This window comes from Hemiscyllium ocellatum, chromosome 29 (assembly GCF_020745735.1).
Source record: "Hemiscyllium ocellatum isolate sHemOce1 chromosome 29, sHemOce1.pat.X.cur, whole genome shotgun sequence".
Lineage (NCBI taxonomy): Eukaryota > Metazoa > Chordata > Chondrichthyes > Orectolobiformes > Hemiscylliidae > Hemiscyllium > Hemiscyllium ocellatum.
The window spans coordinates 47718502-47744695 of record NC_083429.1 but is presented as its reverse complement, the minus strand read 5'-3'; the positions used below and the strand labels follow the sequence as shown (position 1 = coordinate 47744695).

The following is a 26194-nucleotide window of genomic DNA, read 5'->3' as shown; positions in this document are numbered from 1 at the left end:
CTTTTCAATCTATTAGATTTCAGATGAAGAAGCACCAAAAGGCACAGGGGACAAGAAAGCAGTGACTTTTGACCTTACAGACTCCGATGACCTCAGCAGCATTGCCAGCATCAATTCACCTCAGCAGAAAAGTGAGCTCAGAAACCAGCATTGTTAGTTCTGTAATAAGCAATATTTCCATTGCACATTCTAGTTACAATTACCAAATTTTTTTTTGCATTGATCTTGTGTGTCTGTCATATGACCTTTATAGCTGTTTTACCTTTCATTCTTTCTTTGTTGACCATTTAATGTTCTCCTGCCTTCCATGAGTGTAGATAGCCTGCTTTACCAGTCATGATTTGGAGATGCCGGTGTTGTACTGGGGTGTACAAAGTTACAGGTTTTAGTCCAACAGGTTTATATGGAAGCACTAGCTTTCGAAGCGCTGGTCCTTCGTCAGGTGATTGTGGAGAATAAGATTGTAAGACACAGAACTTATAGCAAATGTTTACAGTGTGGCGTACCTGAAATTATATATTGAAAAAGACCTGGATTGTTTGTTAAATCTCTCATTTTTAGAATGACCCTGTTGGCTTCAGTTCTTTCATATGTAGATCACAGAAATTATTTTTAAAGTTTACATCACACTGTAAACCTTTGGTATAAATTCTGTGTCTTACAATCTTATTCTCCTCAATCACCTGATGAAGGAGCAGCGCTCCGAAAGCTAGTGCTTCCAAATAAACCTGTTGGACGAGACCTGTGTGATTTTTAACGTTGTTTTACCAGTGGACCACTAAAAGTGGCCAGTAACCACTGGACAATACAATATGAACATGTTAAAAATACTCAGCAGATCATGCAAAATCTTTGGAGAGCAAAAGGGTCAATGTTTTATGACAATGACCATTCATCAAAACTGAATAGAGATACAAATGTAATAGCAGTAGTTTCACAAGCTGAGCATTCCTTACCTCACTGTGTCAATAAATGAAGACCAGAGAGATGGATCAAAATTTGTAACAACCTGAATCAAGTGAAATGCAAGTAAGGCTGTAGCCTAGTATTGGATAGGAGAAAGTGAAGACTGCAGATGTTGGGGATCAGTCTCGAAAAGTGTGGCGCTGGTAAAGCACAGCAGGTCAGGCAGCTCTCGAGGAGCAGGAGAATCAACGTTTGGCGCAACCCCTTCATCAGGAAGGGCTTTTGCCTGAAATGTCGATTCTCGTGCTTTTTGGATGCTGCCTGACCTGCTGTGCTTTTCCAGTGCCACACTCCTCGACTAGCATTAGATAGACATGTTGTTCCTGAATGAAACCTCGACTTTTCCGAATGCTAGTATTTCAGATAGCTTATGCTCCCAATCAAAAATCCCTAGCTCAACTACCAGTTACTGACGGGGGCTTTGCAATTGAACCTGATTCTGTCTTCACCTAAGGTCAGTTGGGAAAATCATTTCTTTCAAAAAAATAATGGGGCTCTTGTGCAGTGACAGTGTCTGTAACTCTGGAATGGGAGGCCCAATTTCAAGTGCCACCTTCTCCAAAAGTGGGTCATAACATCTCTGAACAGGTTGATATAAAAAAAAGTTCTAAGAATTTTAATTCTCATGACTTGAACATTTTGAATTATCTTTTGTTCTTCTCACAGCAGATTTAAAGAACGAGTTGTCCTTTGCTCAGCGTGCCAACATACAGTATCTCAGTGACTCCGTTCAAAAAATTACCAATGATCTTAACAGCGTTCTCTGTGTTCTTGGATCATTGGGGATGCAACAGTCACCGCTTTTTTCCACAGCACAGACTCTCAATGTCCCACCTCCCAGCAACAGTGTGCCTTTGTCTGTGTATGCTTCCTTGTCAAGGACCCAGAACAGTGGGTCTTTACTTTCCTCCAACACTATTCCCTTGCCTTCGCAGTGGATTTGGAACAAAGGAACAAATGCCACCACCCATCTTCCCACATCTCAATCTGTAGATGATGCATTAAGTGAGAAGTGGCACAAGTACTTCCCAGGTCAGAAGTTAATCTTATCTAATCACTAAAGCTTGTTGCAAATTACCTTTAAATTTCCAAGAAAATATTTCCTACTTAAGCTGTATATGATGTTAATTCCTATATATTTTACCTGCCAAGATGTTGGGAAGTTTGAACAAATAGACGAGTCAATTATTGCAAACTAAAATACTTTGTACGTTTGGATCCAGCTTACTCTTTTGAAAAATTATTTTTGGGGAAAGAAGCTGACTGGTCTTCTGTCCAACATGGGGAGCTGCACTTCTATAGTTGATTTTTAAGTGACAGGGAACTTTATACAGTGTATAATCAAATTTAAATTGCGTTTCAAACCTTAGTTTCCACTCTTGGTGATTTGCATTCATTAGGCAAAACTAAAAACTGGCACAAAGCACATTTTTATAATGCTCAAATATTTCATGTAATCAGAATTTGACTTGTTTAAATGCACACAGTTATAATTTTTTGTAGCAATTTATAAATTTGTTTCTAATTTTTATTAGGAAAATTACTTGGTAAATAATCTGTGAATTTGATAAGAATACATGCTTGCATAGTGAACTTGTGTAGAAAACAACTTCTAAGTGCTTTCTTCAACATTATGGATAACTTTTTAGATGGGTGCTACATGCTGAAAATCGTACCAAGTGCAGAGATAAAATAAAATGTGGAGTAATCAAGACTGGTTGTTGAAGTTTCCAAATGATCTTTTAGGAAAGTTTAAAAAAAGGTTGTTTCACCTAGATGGTGATCCGATAACAAGGAGGTATAGATTCAGAGCTTTCTATAGTAGGCAAGATGAAATTTAGAATGTTTTGTCACACAGCCTAAGTAGATACAGCCGGTTCTGCTATAATGCGCAATTCTTCAATGTAAATTGGCTTTAACATAATTGAGAACCTATATGGTTAAATGTAGAACACACACCTTCCTTACCTGTATTGGCTATAAAGTGATTCTGGCCCTAGTAGCTTGAATGGGGCAGCTCTTGCGCATTTTTAATATTATGTGTGATCACAGTAAAGTTAGAAGAAGAACAAAGTGGCAGAGTATTATTTAAATGATAATAGGTTGGGATATGTTGATTTTTTTTAAAGAAAGGATCCTTGTATCCTTTTACCCCAGTCACTGAAAGCAGACAAGTAGTTGCAGCAAGCAGTTTGTAAGGCAAATGGTATGTTAGACTTCATTGATGTATTCAAACCCTCTAGCAAAGATGTCCACTTGCAGCTGTGCATAGCCTTGGTGAGACCACACCCAAATCCATGTATACAGTTCTTGTCTCTCTACCCAATAAAGGTTACACAGAGGATAGTGTGTATATTGAATGGGCTGCCAGAGGAAGTGGTGGGGGCCGGTACAATTGCAACATTTAAAAAAGCATCTGGATGGGAATATGAATAGGAAAGGTTTAGAGGGATATGGGCTGGGTGCTGGCAAGTGGGACTAGATTGGATTGGGATATCTGGTTGGCATGGATGAGTTGGACTGAAGAGTCTGTTTCTGTGTTGTATATCTCTATGACTCTGACACGAGAACGGAACTATCAACTTATGTCAGAACCGACTGTATTAAATACCTTTTATCAAAAGTTGTGATTGAGGCAGAGACAGATCTTCTCTGCAACCCAGCACATGTCTGAAAATAATCAATGGGCAGCCCATGATTTTCTATTAAAGAGTCTCACTTGATAGTAAAAGCTTTCAAAATCCAATCAATTCTTCTTAATTTGCCTTATTTGCACTTTCACATTTCTATTTTTAGTTTTGACAGTATTCCAAGCTTATGACCATTTGCTCCTCAGTTGCTTCCCCATCAAAAAATCAAAACGTCACAAGAGCAGGTCACCTGTCTATCATCTTGGTCAGTGAATGCTCTTTGAAATAGGAAAACTAAATGAGGAGAGAGCAGAAAGAGTTAACTGTAGTATTGAGTGGTAAATTCTTGGATCAGTCATATCACGTTTTCCTGCTTGGTTCATAAACTATGAAAGCAAATCATTGGACTTTTGTTAATTATTTTTGTTTTTAATCTGATCATATTTTTCTTGTGACCAGGAGGCATCCCAACATTAAGAAGCTCTGCACCCTTTGAGAGCCGTTTGGGATATGTTTCTGCAAGGTAAAACTGCATTTGAGGATAATTCCGTTTGCTTTGAGGTTATTTACCCATTCCATTTAAATTGGGTAACACTTTACTGTGCACGGTAGTGGGTTAGAACTTGGTGCTCCTTGAAACTTTCATTTTATTGAGTCCATTTTCACCCAAGCAGGTCTAACCTCCAGAATTATCTAGAATCCTTCAGATCCCTGTTTGAGTTCCTCACTCTCTCATGCTGAAGCATTCTACAGAGCTAACATCCAGTTCACCAATAAATAACAACTCCCAGAGCTGTGACGAGCAGATTATGGTGCTGAGGAATCCAAGATGTTTCAATCCAGCAGATTAATCATTACTATATCATGTTTGAAACCATGTGAAAAATGGCTTATTGAAAATGAAATGACAAACTCCCTACCAAAAAAAAAATTTCATGAATGAAGGTTCTTCCAATCTATGTTGTGTTTTGAGCTTTTGCTAAAATCTTCCACCACCTTGTAGGTGTTGGACACCAATATGTATATTCTTTTCAAAAGTGAACTTTTTAAATGAGCCCAGATACATTTAGTCTCTATATAATTTGTACACTCAAGGTGAGTCAGCAGCGCAAGAGATCATGGTATTCCAATCTAGCATTGGTCATCTTTCATCCAAAGCCAACCAATGTCTACTGATGTTATCATCTGATGTGAAGGGTGACACGTTTTTTGTGAACACTGCCTGTGTGTGTGTATATATATATATATATATATATATATGAGAAAGTCATGAACTAAATATGTGTCACTATCATATAACCCCTTTCCTGTAAAACTATTTGAATAACCTCTGTTATATGACTGCTGAGGAAGCAAATACACCATTGCAGCACCCTTGGACCATAGAAGGACCTAATAAAATAGTAAAAAATGAGGTCTGCAGATGCTGGAGATCACAGCTGCAAATGTGTTGCTGGTCAAAGCACAGCAGGTTAGGCAGCATCTCAGGAATAGAGAATTCTGTTGCTGGTCAAAGCACAGCAGGTTAGGCAGCATCTCAGGAATAGAGAATTCCTAATAAAATAGTAACAGGAGAAGGCTGTCTGACCCCTAGAGCCTACTCCACCATTCAGTAGGATCATGGCTGATCCTACATTGCTCACATTCGCGTTTTGTCCTTTCCCCTACTGATCAAGAATCTATCCATATGTCAGCCTTAAATATGTATATGGATTCTGCCCTACAGCTCTCTGTGTTAAGGAGTTCCAAAGACTGTCAACCGTCTGAGAGGAATTCCTTCTCATCTAAGTCTCAAATTGCCATCTCACGATTGTGAGACTGTACCCTCTGGTCCTAAACTCTGCCATGAGGGGAAACATTCTCTCATCATTGACCTTGTCAAGCCCCTCAAGAACCTGTTGTTCTCAGAGAACCAAGTTGATGTGTGAGCAGTAACTTACCAGCGGTATTAGACAGCACAAATATACAGATTTAATTGGTTTTCCAATTGATAAACAAATTCACAAAAATTATCAAGCAAATACAGTTTCTTTTCTATGTATGCAAAGTTTCTTTTAGATGTTCTTTCCCTTTTAAATGTGAGTTTTCAAGGCTGTTACCAATAAAAATCCAGATGAACAGAATTAGCTCTGGGGGACAGCTATTTTTCAGTTCACAGAACCTGGACATACTCCTCAGCTTGTTGGCTGCTATTTAGCAGATATTCAGACTCAAAACAATCAGCCATGCCTGTTGGAAGAATGTATCGCACCATAGTGATGTATTTTAGTTTCATATTGTTTTCTGTACTTAAATCTCAAGACCAATTATCATCTGAATGTATTCTTATTATTTTTTAAACTTATCTTGGCAACAGTCTGCAACATATGACTCTATTCATGAAAGTATGAAGTGTGTCACATTGCTTGACAGTCCTATGAATTTCTTATGCAAACAAGTATGGTTGACTAAAATATGCATTTTCTCTGTCTTTTTATCTGCTTTGATCACCCTTAATGCAAAATAGATGATTTGCATGCTTTCTAGTTTTCATATGCGTTATCTGCAAACATGTTCACAAACAGATCTGTGTCTCATTGAGCTTCCACTTCCTAGTCTATCATGCTATTCCTGATCCTACTGTCCCTGCTCTTAGTTCCTCCCCACTTTCAACTACGTGTTCTGTGCAAATTGGCAGCATTGCTCGGCAGTAGTGGTGAAATCCTTTGGAACCTTGAAACTGTTTGATACAGATGAAACGATCTGTGACTCAAGCTTTCTTTTATATGGAATATGTTTTTGCAGTCTTTATCTTTTCTCACCAGCATCTGCAGAAATACTCCCTCTGTGTCTTTAAACAACTGGAATCTCTATAACAATCCCCAGTGTATCTTAGCACCACACTAAGTATTGAATCATATGTATCAATTATATGATCTATTCTGTTTTTTTCTCTGAATTTAGTTAAGGAGTAACTATTATTAGAAATTCTCAGAAATACACACCGGATCTACCATTGTATGAAAAGAAAAATGTCAAGTTAATTATTTAAGTATAGTCCCATGATCAGAATTTCCTGGTACACTTGTACCCTTAACATAGCAAATTATATAAATATTGTGGATACAAGAGCAGGTCAGAGACTGGGAATTCTGTGGTGAGTAACTTGCTATTTGTCAACAGCAAGGCAGAAGTCAGGAATGTGACAAAATATATCTCAGTTGTCTGGAAGGGTGCAGCTGTAACAACAATAATGAAGTTTGATACCATTCAGTTAAACCAGACAGCTTGATTGGCATCCCATCTAACATCTTCAACATGTAATACCTCCACCACCATTCCTTCACTGTCACCAGGTCAAAAGCTTGAAATTTTCTCCCTAATTGCACAGTGAACATACCTACACCACATGGACTCTGCAACTGTTAAAGAAGGCAGCTCATCACCACCTTCTCAACCACAACTGGGGAGAGCATCAAGTCATTCCTGAAGAAGGGCTCATGCCCGAAACGTCGATTCTCCTGCTTTTTGGATGCTGCCTGACCTGCTGCGCTTTTCTAGCAACACATTTTCAGAGCATCAAGTCAAGGCATAACAGCTAACACCCCCAATAAACCCCCCCATTGCAATGAAGAAGTTTTACAACAGAATTGATTGGTCATGTTTGATTCCCAAATCTTTGTAGATATAACTGTGTAGAAGAGCTGAAGGGTTTGTGAACCTGGTCTCAGTATCCCTGAGTTGGGAACAAGAAGTTGGCTCGGATCTCCACTTGTGCTTTCATTGAACTAAAATAGTAGCAGAGAGAGTGGGAGTTGATACTACAAGATGCATGCTGACATATGGAAGGAAGATTTAGCACACACAAGCTCACTTATATTTGGGAGTAATTTGTAAATATACATTTCTGAGTGAGCTTGGTTGTAATGATTGCAAGTGTTCATTCACCTGTTGTGATAAAGTGATGAGATCAGGTACGACACGTGTTTACGTGCTGCTCAGTTGTACGCTTTTAGAAAGCAACAACCAAGCACCACATTCCAGTTGATCCTATGAGATTTTCGCCAACAAAGTTATGTTCAAATTACTCCCCCAAATGTTTGGAGTGACAGTTTGGACAAGTTGTTTAAAAGCGATCAAGACTTTTCAAAGACTCAACACAAAGTAGAAAGAGTAGAAGGGAAATAAATGCATCCCTACAGTGCTTTTTCAAAATCTAATGTTATCAGTTTTACAGTAAAGACTATGGTTAATAAGCTAAATATGTCAGATGTGGCAACAAGAAGAATTGTGATCAGTCAACTTAAGACTATTACTTAAGCTCTGCTCTGCAATCCTTTTGAATTTAGCTATGTTTCTGTAAAGTACTTATTCCAAATAGAGCAGAGCACATTCACAAAAACATTTTAAAGTCAGAACAGTAAGGTTCTAGGTACATTGAAATGATAGCCAAATAATCTGAAATTAAATAAATATGAATATGAGAGCAATGGTGAGTTGCTGTATTGACCTAACGGAATGTCAACAAACAAAAATGGGAGAAGAGTTAGTCATCAGCCTGTGCAAAGATGTTGTTTTCCTGTTCTATTCTCTTGGTACTGTTTAATAAAGGAGGTAAATTTGCACAAATTATATTTTTATGGTTAATCTGCATTTCAAATTGCTGTTCTGCTGACATTTTGTTTTATTTTAAATGTTGCTTTCTGCAGTGATCAGGTAAAAATGTTACACCAATCGCAATCCAAGATTACACAAGGGGACAGGGACTCTATTCAAGGAATGATTGATGCTAATAAAAAATGGCTGGAAAGCTTCAAGAAGGACCCAAAAACGTATCCTTTAAAAAATTCTGAAACCATATCTAGTACGGAGATTCAAGAATCATTCTGTCACTTCTGACTTAAATATGTGAATCTTTTAAAAGAACAAGGATTTAGCTTGCTTCAACCAGGAACAATGTATGGAAAATAAGAAAGAATCATGTAAGCATTTGACTTAGTGCTGATAAGGCAGCACAAAATGCTGGTCTTTATTTGTGCCAATTATAGGTTACTTATGGTGCTGTTAAGCTAAAGAGCAGAGTTTTTAAAACCAATGTGAAATATTACAGCAGTAGCGGGGGTGTAGCAGCTGTTGTGGTATCAGAAGAGGGAAAGAAGCACGTCTGCATCTGTTGCTGAGTTAATCCATGGCTCATAGAAATGGAAGTTGTCAAAGAATATACCCAGAGGATTGAGGATATGACAACAGAGCTGGAATGGCAAAGACAGTAACGTCTTTCAATCTGTATTTTAAACAATGATAAATTTTCCTTTGTGAAAAGTGGCTGGATGATGAGTAAATTGTTGCAGACATAGGTTTCGGTTTAGATTAGTATTAGGAGAGCTAGGCTGTTTTTAACTTAGCTGTATCTCTAATTTCTTTTAACTAATCTTGTAATATTTTTCCCTTCGATAATTGCTTATTCCAGTAATTAATGGTCATTGCATTTGGGGCATAATTTGAATGTAATTCTTTGACCTTTTTAGCTTAATAGGTACAAAATTCATGTTTAATATTTGCTGTTTGATTATTCATGTATGTAATTTAGTCTTGGAAAATTTCAGACAACTCAGTGGATTGGTCAGATGAAGGAGGGACTGAAATCCTTTCCCTCGGAGTGAAGGTTACGCGTGTATTTAGTAGATTCATACAGCACAGAAAAGTCTTTCTGGTCCATTGAATCTGCACCGATATAACAACCAGTAAAAATGCACTAATTCCAATGTCCTTGAATGTTATGATATTTGAAGAACTCATCTAAATATCTTTTAAAGGCTGCAAAGTTTTCAGCCCCCACTACCTTCCCTGGCAATGTGTTCCAGACTCTCACCACCTGCTAAGTGAAAATGTTGTTTTTCCCAAATCTCCTCTGAATTTCCTGCCCCTTAGCCTAAACTTATGCCCTGTTATGATTGACTCCTCAACCAAGGAGAACACCTGCTCTCTATTCACCATGTCCATACTCTTCATAATCTCATACACCTCAGTCTTCTCCGTCCTATAGCAAACAATCCAAGCCTATCTAGTCTTTCCTTGGAGCTCAATTTCTCCATCCCAGGCAACTCCTGGTGAACCTCCTCTGTATCCCCTCTAGTGCTATCACATCCTTCCTGTAGTGAGGTGACCAGAACTGGACACAGTACACCAGTTGCAGCCTGACCAACACACTGTACAACTCCCAACGTTATCTCCTTGTTGTTAGACTCTGTGCCACACGACTGATGAAAGCAAATGTTCCATATGCCTCCTTAACTATCTAATTCACATGCTCTGCTAACTTCAGGGATCTGTAAATAATCACCTCAAGATCCCTCTGTTCCTCTAAGCTATCCAGTGTCCTGCCATTTGTTAAATACTTCCTCATCTTGTTTCTTCTTCCAAAGAGTTTCACTTTGCACTTTAAATACCATCTGCCACTGGTCTGCCTAACTGACCAACCCAACTATATCTTCCTGTAACCTAAATTCATCATCTTCATTACCAATCTTGGTGTTGTCTGCAAATTTCCCTAACACGCCCCTCCAAATTTTCATCTATATCGTTTATGTATATAACAAACAATGAGGGTCCTAGTACTGATCCTTGTGGAACACCATTGGACATTGGCCTTCAGTCACTCAAACGGCCTTTTACCACTATCGTTTATGTCCTATTACTCAGCCAGTTTATGATTCATCTTGCCAAGTTTCCCTCAGTTCCATGTGCCTTAACCTTCTCAATCAGTCCCCAAAATCAGTCCCAGTGATCCAGGAATCTAAAACCACTTCTGTTGCACCAACTCTTGAGCCACCCATACATATATCCTATTTTCCTATTTCTAAACTAAACATGTGAAATAGAGAGCTTGCAACAATATGAGCTTGTTTGCAACCCAACCATCCTAATTAGTTGTTTCACCTGGGAGATTTTTTGTTTTAATGGAAGGAAGACCTCTTTATTAATAGAATTCACCTCATTCATCTGAGTTCCTTTGTGAAGAGTAAAAGGCAGGTTTGTTGGCAGGGCCCATTGTTGGAGAATGTTATGGAGTGTGGGAGAAACTGGTGGGTGTTTTCAACAAATTCCAAGAATTACCAGAGAGAAAATTGAAGGATCTGTTACTTATGTGACAGAGGTACTACTATAATCATAGATTTTTGAAGAGTAGCTGGAGTCAACACAAATGTTAAATCAAAGATTTTGGTTGGAGAATTGTTAGGATGCCATACAACTATCGGAGACTTCATACTGTCTCATTTTCCAAAGCCTTTATGAGCAAAGTGCCAACAGTGGCCAAGTAACTGAAAGAAGTCTCTGCTCCAGGGAGCTATAAATGCTGTTTTGTATGAATCACTAGGAACTGTGCATTGGTGCCCATTAATGAGCTGCTGTGATTTATCTGCTCTCTGACTTTTAGATACCATCTGCTGCAGTGGGTATGAATCATTCTGTGAAGAAAAGGACACGAGTTTTAATTATTTCCGAATGCACTCTCAAATTTATGTTCTGGTGTTGTAGAATTGATTTGGGCATAAATACCTCACCTTCACTTGATGCCTCCCAAAGCAGCCTGGTCGAAACCAGGAAGTCATGGCATGTTTGATATCAGAGACATTAAACTTGGCTGCACTAACTTTTAAACTTGTGTTTAGCCCTGTCACTGTGCTATCTATTTAAAAACATTGAGTCTGTTTTTGGGTTTATTTTTAAGTAAACTGCACTGGTGGCATCATCAGAAGAAATGGCTCGAAGGGGTCACTGAGGCTATTAACATAACATAAGAATTAGGAACAGGAGTGAGCAATTCAGCCCCTCCAGCCTGCACCACCATTTGACTATGACTGATCTCACCTCAGCCTCAACTCCACTTCCCTGCCCACTCTCCATGGCCCCTTAATCAATGATTAAATATCTGTTTTTTACCTTCTTAGATTTAATCAATGTACCAGCATCCACCAGACTGTTTGTCAATTCCAGAGATTCACGGTCCTTTAAGAGAAGTAAATTCTCCTCTCTCTCAAATTAGCTACTGCTATCCTAATAACAGAACCTCTTGTTCTAGATTGTTTCACGAATACTTTGTCAATGCTTTCTGCATTTTGTATACCTCAGTTAGACCCCCTCTCATCCTTCTAAACTGCAGAGAGTATAAGTCTAAACTGTTTAATCTCTGTTCATAAGACCTCTTCATAAACTCCTCATCTCTGGAATCAATCCTGTGAATCTCTCCTGCACTGCCACCAGTAAAACTACATCCCTTCTCACGTAAGGGAACCATGGGGAATGAAGGGGTACAGAAATAGGGTAGGGAAGTGGGTCTGGGTGGGATGCTGTTCTGAGGGTCGGTGTAAACTTGATGGGATGAAAGGCTTGGTTCCACATTTATGGATTCTGTGATTCTACATAAATATTGTGCCAAGCAAAATTTCAGGCAGGTATCGAAATCTTGTTATATTTCCTTTACATATGTTTTTAGCCCTCTCTTCACAAGGACAAACAGGACTCCATCCACTCAAGGTTTAATCCAGCTTGGATTGGATGAAAACAACCAAATCAAAGTCTACCACTTTTGAGAAGCTGAAGTCCTCTAATGGTAGCTTCCCTGTCAGATGGGTGCATACATTAATATTATATCTAATGTATAAACAGGCCCTTTCTCGAAAAGCACCTATTTAATAAACTGAAATAGTAAATATTTTGAATCAGTTATTGTTAGGAATAAAGTATTTTCTACTCAGTATTTTTCTAAATAACCCAACTGATTATTAAGCATGTTTGTACAGAGTATCAGAAATTGTGGTGGTGGGGTGACCATGATTTTTGCCAGAGATATAATTGATTGAAGTGTGCATAAAATGCTTTATTTATTTTAAAATGCAATGACTTGATGTTTCATTTTGTATACTGTAGTGTTACTGTTGTGTCACTTATTACCCAGAAAAAATATCTGAACCTGGCCATAAAGGAGAATGCAAGAATTTGCAATGGGACTCCTCTTCTCAGGCTATATTTTCTTCTGCAAATCCCAACTGTACTTCATATTATACTCAAGATGTACAATTGCATAGATTGACATCAATCTTAACATCACTTTACCCACAATTCATCATATTCTTCTATCACTTATCTTTCCATGAACATTTCTAGAGGATGTTTGCTTCAGTAGCTGTTGCTGCTAATTTATTCCACGGCCTGTTACCCATTTTATATTAAAAAAAACTTTATTAGTTTCCCCCCTACTGGTTCTAATCATTTTATGTTCTTGGTACTACAGTTCATGAGGTCATCTTGAAGTCTCCAAAGTTGAATTTTTCATCAACACTGAAATGTCAGAAATGTAACATGTAAAATTGAGGGGGTGGGAGTGGAAAAAGTATAAAATGGAAGATCTGTAATAAAATGGAGGACAGGAGGAATTAAATAACAAAAGAGCTGCTTCGTGCTGCAACAAGCTTTTCTCCACTTATTTACATGGTATGTATTGGTCAAATCTTTTACAACTCTTTATTAATTTTACATGAAAAGCTTTAAATTGTTTTTGAATGTTTTTTATTTGCTTTTGCTTTCTATGATTAACAGTATCAAATCTTCAAACCTGTCAATACTTTGACTATTTAAAAAGATTTGTCTAGCTCAAAGCATCTTTATATTGCTGTTTAATCATACTAACCTCTGTTGCCCTGAATCTACTTGGTTTAAGCCAGAGTTAACTTTTAAGTGTAATGTTAGTAATAATTTGTTAAATTCTCTGCATTTATTTATTATGAATTATTATTCAGTAGTTTATCTTGATTTGATATGGACAGAAAATGTCTTGTACTAAACAGAATCAAAAAGTGAAACAAATTCATTTTGTAGTATCTTTTGAGGTATGTAGCAAGATGAACACCGCATCTCAGACCTTGAGCTGACTATACACCATGGGATGTTTCCTTTCATGGTTTATAACACTACCTGAACTTTTCAGTGAACTTTCTATCACTTATCGATGATACCAAACTTGGAGGAGTGACAATACCAAACAGCTACAACCAAACATAGAAAGATTGGCAGAATAGGTAGACAAGTGGCAAATGTAATTTAATACAAAGATGTGCAAGCTGATGTATTTTGGCAGCATAGGTGGTAAGAAGCAAAACAAAAAAATCATGGTCGTATTGTTGAAGAGGAGAGTATGAAACGGACTGGTAAGCTAGAGGAGATACTTGTTAGGAAGGAAGATGTGTTGGGCATTTTGAAAAACTTGAGGATAGACAAGTCCTCCGGGCCTGATGGGATATATCCTAGGATTATGTAGGAAGCAAGAGAGGAAATTGCAGAGCCGTTGGCAATGATCTTTTCGTCTTCACTGTCAATGGGGGTGGTACCAGGGGACTGGAGAGTGGCGAAGGTTGTGCCCCTGTTCAAAAAAGGGAATAGAGGTAACCCCGGGAAACACAGGCCAGTTAGTCTTACTTCGGTGGTAGGCAAAGTAATGGAAAGGGTACTGAGGGATAGGATTTATGAGTATCTGGAAAGACACTGCTTGATTAGGGACAGCCAGCACGGATTTGTGAGGGGTAGGTTTTGCCTTACAAGTCTTATTGAATTCTTTGAGGAGGTGACCAAGTATGTGGATGAGAGTAGAACAGTGTACATGGATTTTAGTAAGGCATTTGATAAGGTTCCCCATGGTAGGCTTATGCGGAAAGTCAGGAGGCTTTGGGATAATGGGAAATTTGGCCAATTGGATAGAGAACTGGCTAACCGATCGAAGTCAAAGAGTGGTAGTAGATAGTAAATATTCAGCCTGGAGGCCAGTTACAAGTGGAGTACCGCAGGGATCAGTTCTGGGTCCTCTGTTGTTTGTAATTTTTATTAATGACTTGGAAGAGGGAGTCGAAGGGTGGGTCAGTAAATTTGCAGATGATATGAAGATTGGTGGAGTTGTGGATAGTGAGGAGGGCTGTTGCAAAGGGACTTAGATATGATGCAGAGCTGGGCTGAGTAGTGGCAGATGGAGTTCAACCCTGTCAAGTGTGAGGTTGTCCATTTTGGAAGGACAAATAAGAATGCGGAATACAGGGTTAACGTTAGGGTTCTTACTGAGATGGAGGAGCAGAGGGATCTTGGGGTCTATGTTCATAGCTCTTTGAAAATTGCCACTCAGGTGGATAGAGCTTGTAAGAAGGCCGATGGTGTATTAGTGTTCATTAGCAGAGGGATTGAATTCAAGAGTCGAGAGGTGATGTTGCAGCTGTACAGGACCTTTGGTAAGGCCACATTTGGAATAGTGTGTGCAGTTCTGGTCACCTCACTTTAGGAAAGATGTGGAAACTTTGGAGAGGGTGCAGAGGAGATTTATCAGGATGTTGCCTGGAATGGAGAATAGGTTGTACGAGGATAGGTTGAGAGTGCTAGGCCTTTTCTCATTGGAACAATGAAGGGTGACTTGAAAGAGGTTTATAAGATGATCAGAGGAATAGATAGGGTAGACAGTCAGAGACTTTTTCCCCGGGTACAACAAGGGGACATAAGTTTAAGGTGAAGGGTGGAAGGTATAGGTGGGGATGTCAGGGGTAGGTTCTCTACCCAGAGAGTGGTGGGGACATGGAATGCGATGACTTTGGGAGTGGCAGAGTCAGAATCATTAGTGACCTTTAAGCGGCAATTGGATAGGTACATGGATAGGTGCTTAAGCTAGGACAACACCGTGGGCCGAAGGGCCTGTTCTGTGCTGTATTGTTGTATGTTCAATGGCAAAGTTCAAAAGAGTGCACTAACTGAGGGACCTCAGTTATGCGATCTCAGGCTTCATAAATAGAGTAAAAAGTGAGGTCTGCAGATACTGGAGATCAGAGCTGAAAATGTGTTGCTGGTTAAAGCACAGCAGGTCAGGCAGCATCCAAGGAACAGGAAATTTGACGTTTCGGGCAAAAGCCCTTCATCAGGAATGAGGAAAGTGTGTCCAGCAGGCTAAGATAAAAGGTAGGGAGGAGGGACTTGGGGGAGGGGCGATGGAGATGTGATAGGTGGAAGGAGGTCAAGGTGAGGGTGATAGGCCAGAGTGGGAGTGGGGGCGGAGAGGTCAGGAAGAAAATTGCAGGTTAGGAAGGCGGTGCTGAGTTCGAGGGAATCGACTGAGACAAGGTGGGGGGAGGGGAAATGAGGAAACTGGAGAAATCTGAGTTCATCCCTTGTGGTTGGAGGGTTCCCAGGCGGAAGATGAGGCACTCTTCCTCCAACTGTCGTGTTGTTATGTCCTGGCGATGGAGGAGTCCAAGGACCTGCATGTCCTTGGTGGAGTGGGAGAGAGAGTTAAAGTGTTGAGCCACGGGGTGGTTGGGTTGGTTGGTCCAGGTGTCCCAGAGGCGTTCCCTGAAGCATTCCGCAAGTAGGCGGCCCGTCTCCCCAATATAGAGGAGGCCACATCGGGTGCAGCGGATGCAATAGATGATGTGTATGGAGGTGCAGATGAATTTGTGGTGGATATGGAAGGATCTCTTGGGGCCTTGGAGAGAGGTAAGGGAGGAGGTGTGGGCGCAAGTTTTGCATTTCCTGCGGTTGCAGGGGAAGGTGCCGGGAGTGGAGGTTGGGTTGGTGGGGGGTGTGGACTTGACGAGGGAGTCAAGAACGGAGTGGTCTTTGCGGAACGCTGATAGGGGAGGGGAGGGGAGGGAAATATATCCCTGGTGGTGGGGTCCGTTTGGAGGTGGCGGAAATGACGGCGGATGATACGCTGTATACGGAGGTTGGTGGGGTGGTAAGTGAGGACCAGTGGGGTTCTATCCTGGTGGCGGTTGTGGGGGGGCAGGGCTCAAGGGCTGAGGAGCGGGAAGTGGAGGAGATGCGGTGGAGGGCATCGTCGATCACATCTGGGGGGAATCTGCGGTCTTTGAAGAAGGAGGCCATCTGGGCTGTGCGGTGTTGGAACTGGTCCTCCTGGGAGCAGATGCGGCGGAGACGAAGGAATTGGGAATATGGGATGGCGTTTTTACAGGGGACAGGGTGGGAGGAGGTGTAGTCCAGGTAGCTGTGGGAGTCAGTCGGTTTATAGTAGATGTCTGTGTTGAGTCGTCGCCCGAGATAGAAATGGAAACGTCTAGGAAGGGGAGGGAGGAGTCTGAGACAGTCCAGGTGAATTTGAGGTCAGGATGAAAGGTGTTGGTAAAGTTGATGAACTGTTCAACCTCCTCGTGGGAGCACGAGGCAGCGCCAATACAGTCATCGATGTAGCGGAGGAAAAGGTGGGGGGTGGTGCCAGTGTAGTTGCGGAAGATGGACTGTTCCACATATCCTACGAAGAGACAGGCATAGCTGGGGCCCATGCAGGTGCCCATGGCAACTCCTTTAGTTTGGAGGAAGTGGGAGGATTGGAAAGAGAAGTTGTTCAGGGTGAGGACCAGTTCAGTCAGTCGAAGGAGGGTGTCAGTGGAAGGGTACTGGTTGGTGCGGCGGGAAAGGAAGAAGCGGAGGGCTTTGAGTCCTTCGTGATGGGGGATGGAGGTGTATAGGGACTGGATGTCCATCGTGAAGATAAGGCGTTGGGGACCGGGGAAGCGAAAATCATGGAGGAGGTGGAGGGCGTGGGTGGTGTCCCGGACGTAGGTGGGGAGTTCTTGGACTAAGGGGGACAGAACCGTGTCGAGGTACGCGGAGATGAGTTCGGTGGGGCAGGAGCAGGCTGAGACAATGGGTCGGCCGGGAAGTCAGGTTTGTGGATTTTGGGCAGGAGGTAGAAACGTGAAGCTGTGGTTAGGCCCCGACTAGAGTATTGCTTCAAGTTCTGGTCACCGTGTTTTAGGAAGGGAGAGTCCTTGAGAAGATACAGGATTGGATTATGACAGGATTGGCTGAAGTAGATGACTAAAAATAATCTGTTCTTATTAGATAACGGTGCTGATGCAACGAAAAGAGAACATAGCAAGAGATGCAAGAGGTCCAGTAAGAAGTAATAAAGCAAATAGAAACTTATTATTTATTCATCGAATCGTAGAAGCCTTACAGTGTGGAAAGAGGACATTCAGCTCATCAAGTCTGCTCCAGTCCTCCAAAGGGTGTCCCATCAAGGCTCATCTCCTTACTCTGTTCCTGTAACCGTACATTTATCTTAGCTCATCTGCCTAGTCTAAGAGGTGAATCATTATGCTTCAGTTATACAGGGCAATATTGAGACTACTTCTGGAGTAATGCACACATTATTGGTCTCCTTATTTAAGAAATGATGTGAATACATTGGAAGCAGTTCAGAAAGCGTTCATTGCTATGCTCATACCTATCGCCAGTTTGTCTGATGAAAGCTTGGAAGACCTGCCTTTTATCTGTTGTGATTTAGAAGAGTAAAAGGCCACTTGATTGAAAATGAAGATCCTGAGGGGTTCAGACTGAGTGGATGTAGAGAGGATGTTTCCTGTGTTGGGCGAATCAGAGCCAGAGGTCATTGTTTCAAAACAAGGGATCGCCTATTGAAGACAGAAATTTCTCACGGGCTCTTGAGTCTTTGGAACTCTCTTCCTGAAAAGGCAGTTGAAACAGAGCCCTTGAATGTTTTTAAAGTAGGGGGAGATTGATTTTTGATAAGCAACAGAGTGAAATCTTCTCTGGGTGGGTTAGATTGCTGAGTGTTCAGATCAGCTATGGTCTTAGTAATGGCAGAACTGACTCGGGACAGAGTGGCTAATTCCTGCTTCTAATTTGTATGTTGAATCCATCCTTTCTTATATCCCATTTATCCATCCAAAGAAGGTAGTGGTCAGCAGCTGTCTTGTATTGCTGCACTTCTTGTGGGCACACCCACAGTGCTATGAGGACAGGTAAATCCAAATAAACACCATGGAATTTTGGTGAGTAGACAGTATGAGCCTATGATGGTAGTACTGTGATTGCTTTGGTTTGAGTTTCGTCTAAATTTATGTCAAGTAGAGGAGTCCAAAATTGCTCAGAAACAAGAAAAATAGCACCTTCCCCAGTCCTTCGGGAAATATTTAAATCCTGTATTATCTCTGATGAAGAAATCTATGCACTTCTTGCATTACATTTTTGTGATCCTTTGAGGAGTGGAATTTAAAAGCCAAATCTCGAATCTTCTTTACTAAGTACTCAGTAAACCAGCCTTTAATGTGGTTTATGATACCTTGAAGCTTCATCGCTCAAGGGTATAAAAAATAGACAAGCATGCAATATTTTAGAAAGTGTTCTAATTCAATTGCCAGACTCAAAATTAGGAGTACTAATTTCAACATTTCCCAAGGCAAAAATATGACATAAAATACACCAATCATTATGCATATTTCATTATACTCTGCCATGTGTGGAACATGTTTGGTTCTCTGACCCTTATTATCATGCCAGTTAAAGCGATATCTTGAAAAGTATGACAAACCTTATTAGTGTTGAAATTAAAGGTGTTGAAGGCAAACTGCCATTAATTAATCAGCAATAAATGTTGTCTTTCCTGACTGAATGAATTGAGCTGGACCAGTCAAGTTTCCACTTTCTCCTCTGTATACACAAAGCCCATTCGTGTTCTGACAAATTGAGCTATTTCCTGTTGACCAGCCACTTCTCATCATTTCAGCGGCATGGTTGGAAGATGATAATTATGTTCAACAAGAGAAAGGCCTCAAAGTTGTTGTATGCAAAATAGGAGGCAGAGTGCAAAGAAAGAGCTTGAACTTTCATTGCATCTTTCACACACTCAGGACGACGCCACAAAACATTTTGCTTGCAATGAATAAACGTATTCACTTTAGTTTGGGAAATGTAACAACAAAATTGTGCGAGCAAGATTCCATGATGACCCCTTTATTTGTTTTAATGATGTAGGTTATGGGATAAATATTGAACAGAATCAACAAGAACTTTCATCCTCTTCAAACAATTCCATAGTGTCTTAGGAACTCTTGCACCTCACTGACAGGTCAGAGGTGGCCTCATTTAAAGTCCAATCTGGCAGGTCTGATGGCAAAGCACTTCCTCAGGATTGTAACTGGAGTGTCAGCCTAGATTGTTCATTCATGTCTGTGGGTTAGGATTTCAATCCACACCCTAGAAGTTAGAAGCAAATGTGATACCACTGAGCTATGGTTGGTACATATTATCTCTCAGTTTAGGTGCCAGTTGCAGTGATTGTAACGAGGTTATCCAGGTGGACCTCATCGAATATGAGTTCTCTGATTGGACCAGATTAACAGCCCCAATCAGAGAGCCCAGGCTGACAGATAAGAACCAGAGTGTCAGACATCCTGTTCACTCTGAGAGCTGTGCTAAAAAAAACGGAAAAAAGGAAAAAAAAGAAGAAAACAAAATCTGACTGTCAGGGTTCTGTTCACTCTTAAAAAAAATTAACAATAGTGTCAGAGGTTCTGTTCACTCTGAGAGCTGGCTCTGAGGGAGCTGGGTCAGTGACAAGGACACTCTACGTATAAGTAAAGGGGGACTTGGTGATGGGATACTGGCCTCTGTGTCTTCAGTTCACCCAGACAAAAAAAAAGAACCAGCGGTTTAGACATCCTGTTCACTCTGAGAGCTAGCTCTGAGAGAGCTGGATCAGTGTGTGATGGACTCGGTATTTTTGTGTGTTAAGAAGGAGAGGAGACTGACCTCTGAATTGCCTGGACCACACAGTCTGTGTGCCTTATTACTGCTATTGGGGTTTTCTACTGAGGAGGAGAGTGTCTTCCCCTTGTTTCAGATAGACTTTATTTTGATTTTTTTTATTGTTTATTGTGATTGTTTGTTTTCTGGGTTTCTTTCTGTTTATTTCTGTTAATTTGAAGCTGTGCTCAGCTTCACAGGTAGCTACCACCACACAAAAAAATAAACAGGACGATCAGAGGTTCTGTTCCCTCTGAGAGCTGCCTCTGAGGGAACTGGATCAGTGTAAAAAAAAGAACCAGAGTGTCAGACATCCTGTTCACTCTAAGAGCTGGTTCTGAGGGGTTGGGTATGTTTTGGCACCGCCCTTTTGGCACCAATCATTTGGCCCCACCATTTTGGCGCTAAACTGATTTGGCGCTCGTTACTTTGGCACTGATCTGTTTTGGCGCCAATTCAGAACACAACAAAAAAGTCTTGTTTGGTTAAAGAAGAGAGGATGGCTAACAACCCGATGTAATTTTCTCAACTATCAACTCTTACTAGTTGAGAAAATTACAACGGGTTGTTAGTCATCCTCTCTTCTTTAACCAAACAAGACTTTTTTTGTTGTGTTCTGAATTGGCACCAAAACAGCTCAGTGCCAAAGTAACGAGCACCAAAACAGTTTAGGGCCAAATGAACTGAGCCAAAAGGGTGGTGCCAAATTGTCCCATTCCGGCTCTGAGGAAGCTGGATCAGTGTCAAGGACTCTTGCACATGTAAATAAAGGGTAACTTGGTGACGGGATATCAATCTCTTGAGCTATTTCAGTAATGAGAGAAAAGCACGCTTCTGAAGAAATTTGCTCGCAATAGTCATCTTTAAGTTGAAGTAAGCATTTTCGTCATCATGCCATTATTTGTGAAGCTTGACTCGTTCGATCCCTCCATCAATGACTAGGCCCATTGCGTAGAAAGAATGCGATATTCTTCCAGTCAAATGATGTTGGGGCAAATGAAAAGCAATAACTGATTCTGAGCTTGTGACCGGCAGATTTTTTGTTATTGGGAGCGTGGATTTCCCTGAGGCACCAGATCCCAAAACCTTTCAAGAGTTAAGGAACACTACGACTCCAAGCCTCCTATTTCTGAGATACTATCGGTTTTATTCAAGAACCAGAAGAATCCAAAAATGGGAATTTTGACTAGGTTAAGATGATTGGTAGAGACAAGTGACTATAGTTTAACCGTTAATGAGATGTTAAGAGACTGTTTAGTATATGGGATTAATGATGTGACCATGCAAAAGTACCTACTAGCTGAAGCCCAACTGGATCTCTGAGAGACACTACAACTGGCTTCATCACTGGAAAATGTGGCAAGTGAAGCATGAGTTGCAGGCTATTCCGATAGAAGTGGATACCCTCACCAGCTGAACTGAGCTTGGGGAACACCATATGAGTAATGTCAATTGCATAGCCTCACTCAGGATGTATTTTGAACAGAGGTACTCCAGGTCAGCCCACAGCAAAACCCCAAAACAAAGCCCAAAGATTCGATGAAACGGTTAAAATTTTCAAAAATCTGGGCTGGCCAGCCATTGTACTTTCTGCCGGTGTGTGGACTTAAGACAGCAAAGGGGGCCCACTGGCCTTAAATTGAGTAAGAAAGTTCATCAGCCAATATCCAGGAGAGTGAACACCGTGGAAAATCCACCTACATCAGTTGGAACTGATAATTCTTAGTAACATCCAAATCAGAACTAGTCAAAGTGAACATCTGATTAAATACTCACCTGGCTTGAATGAAAGTCGATACCAGCATGGCCATTTCAGTGATTGCAGAACCGGTCTTTAAGAAAATTCACACTAGACTTCTAACCTTTACGTTTGCAGAAGACCTCGGCTGAAAGACTGAAAACGTATATCGGAGAATGATCTTTACAGATTAAGGGGACCGCTTCAGTTCGGGTCTCTCACGAGAAGCAGCTGATTGTAGTCGACACTGATTGTGGTAACAGGCTCGGGCCCAAGCTTAATGGGGCAACAGTGTTTGAGAAAGATTCTAACTATTTTTTGATTAGAAAATGGCTGCTTGAGTGAAGTCCTAATTCAATACCTGGACTTTTTTTCAGGAAGGTCTAGTGACTATCAAAGGAGCCAAGAACAACCTGCATGTTGACCAGGAAGCAATTTCATGATTCTGCAAGGCACGCCCAGTGCCAATTGCCTTATGGGTAAAAGTAAATCAGAAGGGTGGAAAGTGAAGGGAATCATCAAACCTGCAGAATGGGCAGCACTGGTCACACTGATTGTGAAGCCTGATGGGTCGGTTTGCCTTTGTGGGGACTTTGAAGAAATGGTAAACTGCTTTTTGCAGCTGGATAAATACCCAATTCCTCTCAGAGAGGAGTTGTATGCAAAGCTGTGAAGGGGAGTTGTCCTCCATGTAACTGGACATGAGCCATGTGTATTTGCAATTGGGATTAGATGAGGATTCCCAGAGGTTTGCTACAATTAATACCCAGAAGGGTTTGTACTAATAAAGAAGACTGACATTTGTGGTATCATCAACTTGTGCAACTTTTCCAGCAGATGATAGAGAACATTTTACAAGGTCTACCACAGGTCATCATTTATCTAGATGGTGTGCTAATAACAGAGAAGACCAGTAGGAGCACTTAGAGAATTTGGGCATAGTCCTACTTGGGCCACAGAGTCGACAAGACCAGGTTACACCCATGGGAAGATAAGGTGATGGCGATAAAGATGCCCTGGCTCCCATGTCTATATTGGTGCTGAGGTCTTTCTTTGGGTTGGTGAATCATTACTGAAAGTTCACACATCCTGGCCTCTGTCCTAGCACCTTTGCATCAAGGGTCAGCCTTGGAAATGGTCCCATAGCCAAGCCATAGCTTTCAGGGAAGTGAAGAAACAGGTATCAACCTCTAAGGTGTCAGCACACTGTGATCCCAAGTGAGATCTGGTATTGACATGTGATGCCTCCACTAATGACATTGCGGTAGCATTAACTCATAGATGGCCCAATGGAGAGGAACACCCAATAGCATATGCATCCAGGGCTCTGTCTAATGCACTGTGTAAATGCGCCTAGATAGAGAAGGAAGGTTTGGCATTTGTATTGGGAGTCAAGAAGTTCCACCAATACCTTTATGGATGTAAATTTGTAATGTTATCAGATTTGCCAACTTCAGCGGTGAGCTCTAAAACTAATTGTGTATAATTAATCAGCGGGGTGGCACGGTTGTTCAGTGGTTAGCACTGCTGCCTCACAGCACCAGGGACCTGGGTTCAATTCCAGCCTTGGGCAACTGTCTGTGTGGAGTTTGCACATTCTCCCTGTGTCTGTGTGGGTTTACTCCGGGTGCTCTGGTTTCCCCCCCCCCCCCCCCCACAGTTCAAAGATGTGCAGGTTAGGTGGATTGGCCATGCTAAATTGCCCAAAGTTTTCAAGGATGAGTACGTTAGTACATTATTCAGGGGGAAATGTAGAGTAATTGGGGAATAGGTCTGGGTGGGTTACTCTTTGGAAGGTCAGTGTGGACTTGTTGGGCCGAAGGACCTGTTTCAACGCTGTAGGAATTCTAAATTTGAGAAAATTATAAATTTGAACCCCGTCTAAGAGGCCAGGTAGCAAATGTGGATCCATTGATCTGCCTCCTGCTGGCAGATATACCACAGGTGGTACCACCACTGGAAGAGGCTGTAGTGGTTTTAAATTTTCTAGACACACTTCCAGTCACAGCTGACAATATCAGACTTTGGATACAGAAAGATCTGATCCTGACAAATCTGAAACAGCTGGTGGTGATGGGGTAAACCAAAGGACCATCACAACTAGAATTGAAACCATTTTGGACCTGAAGAGACCAGATCACAGGACAGGATGGCATATTGTTACGGGGAGCATGAGTGATTGGCCTGAGCAAAGGTCACGCCCAGATACTGGCTGATTTCCACCAGGGTCACCCAAGAGTTTCCAGAATGAAGATGTTAGTGAGAAGCAAAGTCTGGTGGTCAGGATTGGATGAAGACTTAGCTATGTGGATGGGACAGTGCCCAGAGTGGCATCAAGGTCAAAAATTGCCATCAACAGCTCCCCCACATTCACAGGAATGGTTGGGTAAACCCTGGACTCAGTTACGCATTGACTTCATGGGCTCCATATTCTTGGTCATTGTGGATGCCCACTCAAAATGGCTGGACGTGCACAGGGTTCATTCATCAAACGTGGGGGTGACGATAGCAAAACTGCACACATATTTTGCAATCCACAGAGTCCCAGACATTTTGGTCACAGACTCTCCGGGTGTAAATAAAGGGTGACTTGGTAACGGGATGGCCTCTGGAGTTGTTTCACCAATCATGGCATGAGAATTTTGCTTTTTCTGACTTGTTGCCATTTTGAATTTTTAGTTACAGTTCTGCTGTTTGAGCAAATCAGTACATTTACAAGTGTACTTTGACGCAACCCTGGATAGTTGAGCATCATAATGTGTATTTTTTATTAAATTCCTCTCATGTATTGAGATGTTAATTTCTGAAGCTGTTGAACCTCTGGAAAATCTCCCCAGCTGCTGCACGAATAGACAGCAACTGACAAAACATAATGCCCTTCTGCAAATACACCAGGCCTGAGCATATCCAGCTACACAGCTAAGTTTTTGTTGCAATGGACATTGTCTTTGTAAGTGAACTATTTGGAGACCCTTTTGTGATGCAGTGATAGTGTCCCTACCCCTGAACTGAGAGGTCTGGGTTCAAGTCCCACCTGCTCCAGAGTGTGTAATAACAGGTTGATTAAAAAAAAAAGTCTAAGAGTGCGTAAGCAGTATGATTAATTTGATCTGACACTGTTTCATGACGTGAACAGAATTAATTTTGGGGCCTACTCTGAAGCACAATGCTTCCCATAACTGCAGCTGCAGGTGGAATCAGCTCCTGTGCTGTGTTGAGGTATTTCCCTGGCTCTTATACTAAGTGTGAGGCTTCCGAAATCTTGAATTGTCATCAGCAGTGGAGCACAAAACTGTCCAGGTTGCCATTAGCAGCATAGACGTCTATTTGAAAGGAATTGGCAGTTTCTCTGTGTGATGTTCATGTTTATTTTCCAAGTGCAAAGTCTACTTTAGGCCATTATTCAAAAGGGTGTACCACATAACACACTGCAGCTGAGGTTCAAGTCCAAGTAAATCCCATGTTGATGCAGTTTTTACCACATTCATAGTTCTTGGTTTGTGCTTCGTGTCAACAATTCACTTCACAGGCTTAAGAGCTAGCAGCCAGACAAGACTAATTTTATTACTTCACTTCTTGAAACTATCTGCCTTTGGCATCTGTTCACATTTAATCTACAGTCTTTAGATTTAATTGCGATGTAATGTATACAACTAGAAAGAAAGCTTTTCTGAATTTAGTTAAACTAAACAGTTGCTGAGAAACTGAAGTCAGGCTGTAATGTGTGCTGTGTAGGGGTAAGGACTGTACGCCCTTCGCTTTTCTGAGTATCTGCATTCATATTGCTACACTTTGATGTAAGTTAAGTGCTTTAAAACTCTTCTAATGTCTCAGGGGAGGCAATAGCCTGGTGGTATTATTGCTAGACTATTAATTCACAGATCTGGGCATTGGTTTGGAGACCCTCATTCAAATCCTGCCATAGCAGATAGTGGGATTTGAATTCAATAAATACCTGGAATTAGGATTTTAATGGTGTCCACTATTGTCAATTGTTGGGAAAAAATTCATCTGGTTCACTAATGTCCTTTAGTGAAGGAAACTGCCATCCTTACCTGGTGTACATGTGACTCCAGTCCCACACAATATGTTTGGGATTTAACTGTCCTCTGGGCAATTAGGGATGGTATTAATTGCTGGTCTGGCCATTGATGCTCATATCTGGTGTGCATCACTCAAAAGCCACATTTCAGAGTTGATTTCCACACCCATGTTTTAGACCACTCAATAAGTTCAGACAGAAGACAGTAGAAACATTCAGTTTTCTCTCTTGTCTCAATTCTGG

The 26194-nt window shown here is 41.2% G+C and overlaps 1 protein-coding gene across 8 annotated transcripts in view; it reads left to right on the top strand.

Moving 5' to 3' along the window:
• Positions 1-13036, top strand: part of LOC132829613 (centrosomal protein of 164 kDa-like) — a 219217-nt gene extending 206181 nt beyond the window's left edge. For 7 of the 8 annotated variants that reach the window (XM_060846905.1, XM_060846907.1, XM_060846908.1 and 4 more), the window contains 5 exons: positions 17-131; positions 1633-1998; positions 4056-4119; positions 8285-8407; positions 12073-13036. In XM_060846905.1, coding sequence (XP_060702888.1) covers positions 17-131; positions 1633-1998; positions 4056-4119; positions 8285-8407; positions 12073-12169 — 765 coding nt within the window. In that variant the 3' untranslated portion in view covers positions 12170-13036. The remainder of the gene's footprint in view (positions 1-16; positions 132-1632; positions 1999-4055; positions 4120-8284; positions 8408-12072) is intronic. The other variant, XM_060846909.1, reaches the window with a different exon arrangement.
• The last annotated feature ends 13158 nt before the right edge of the window (positions 13037-26194 follow it).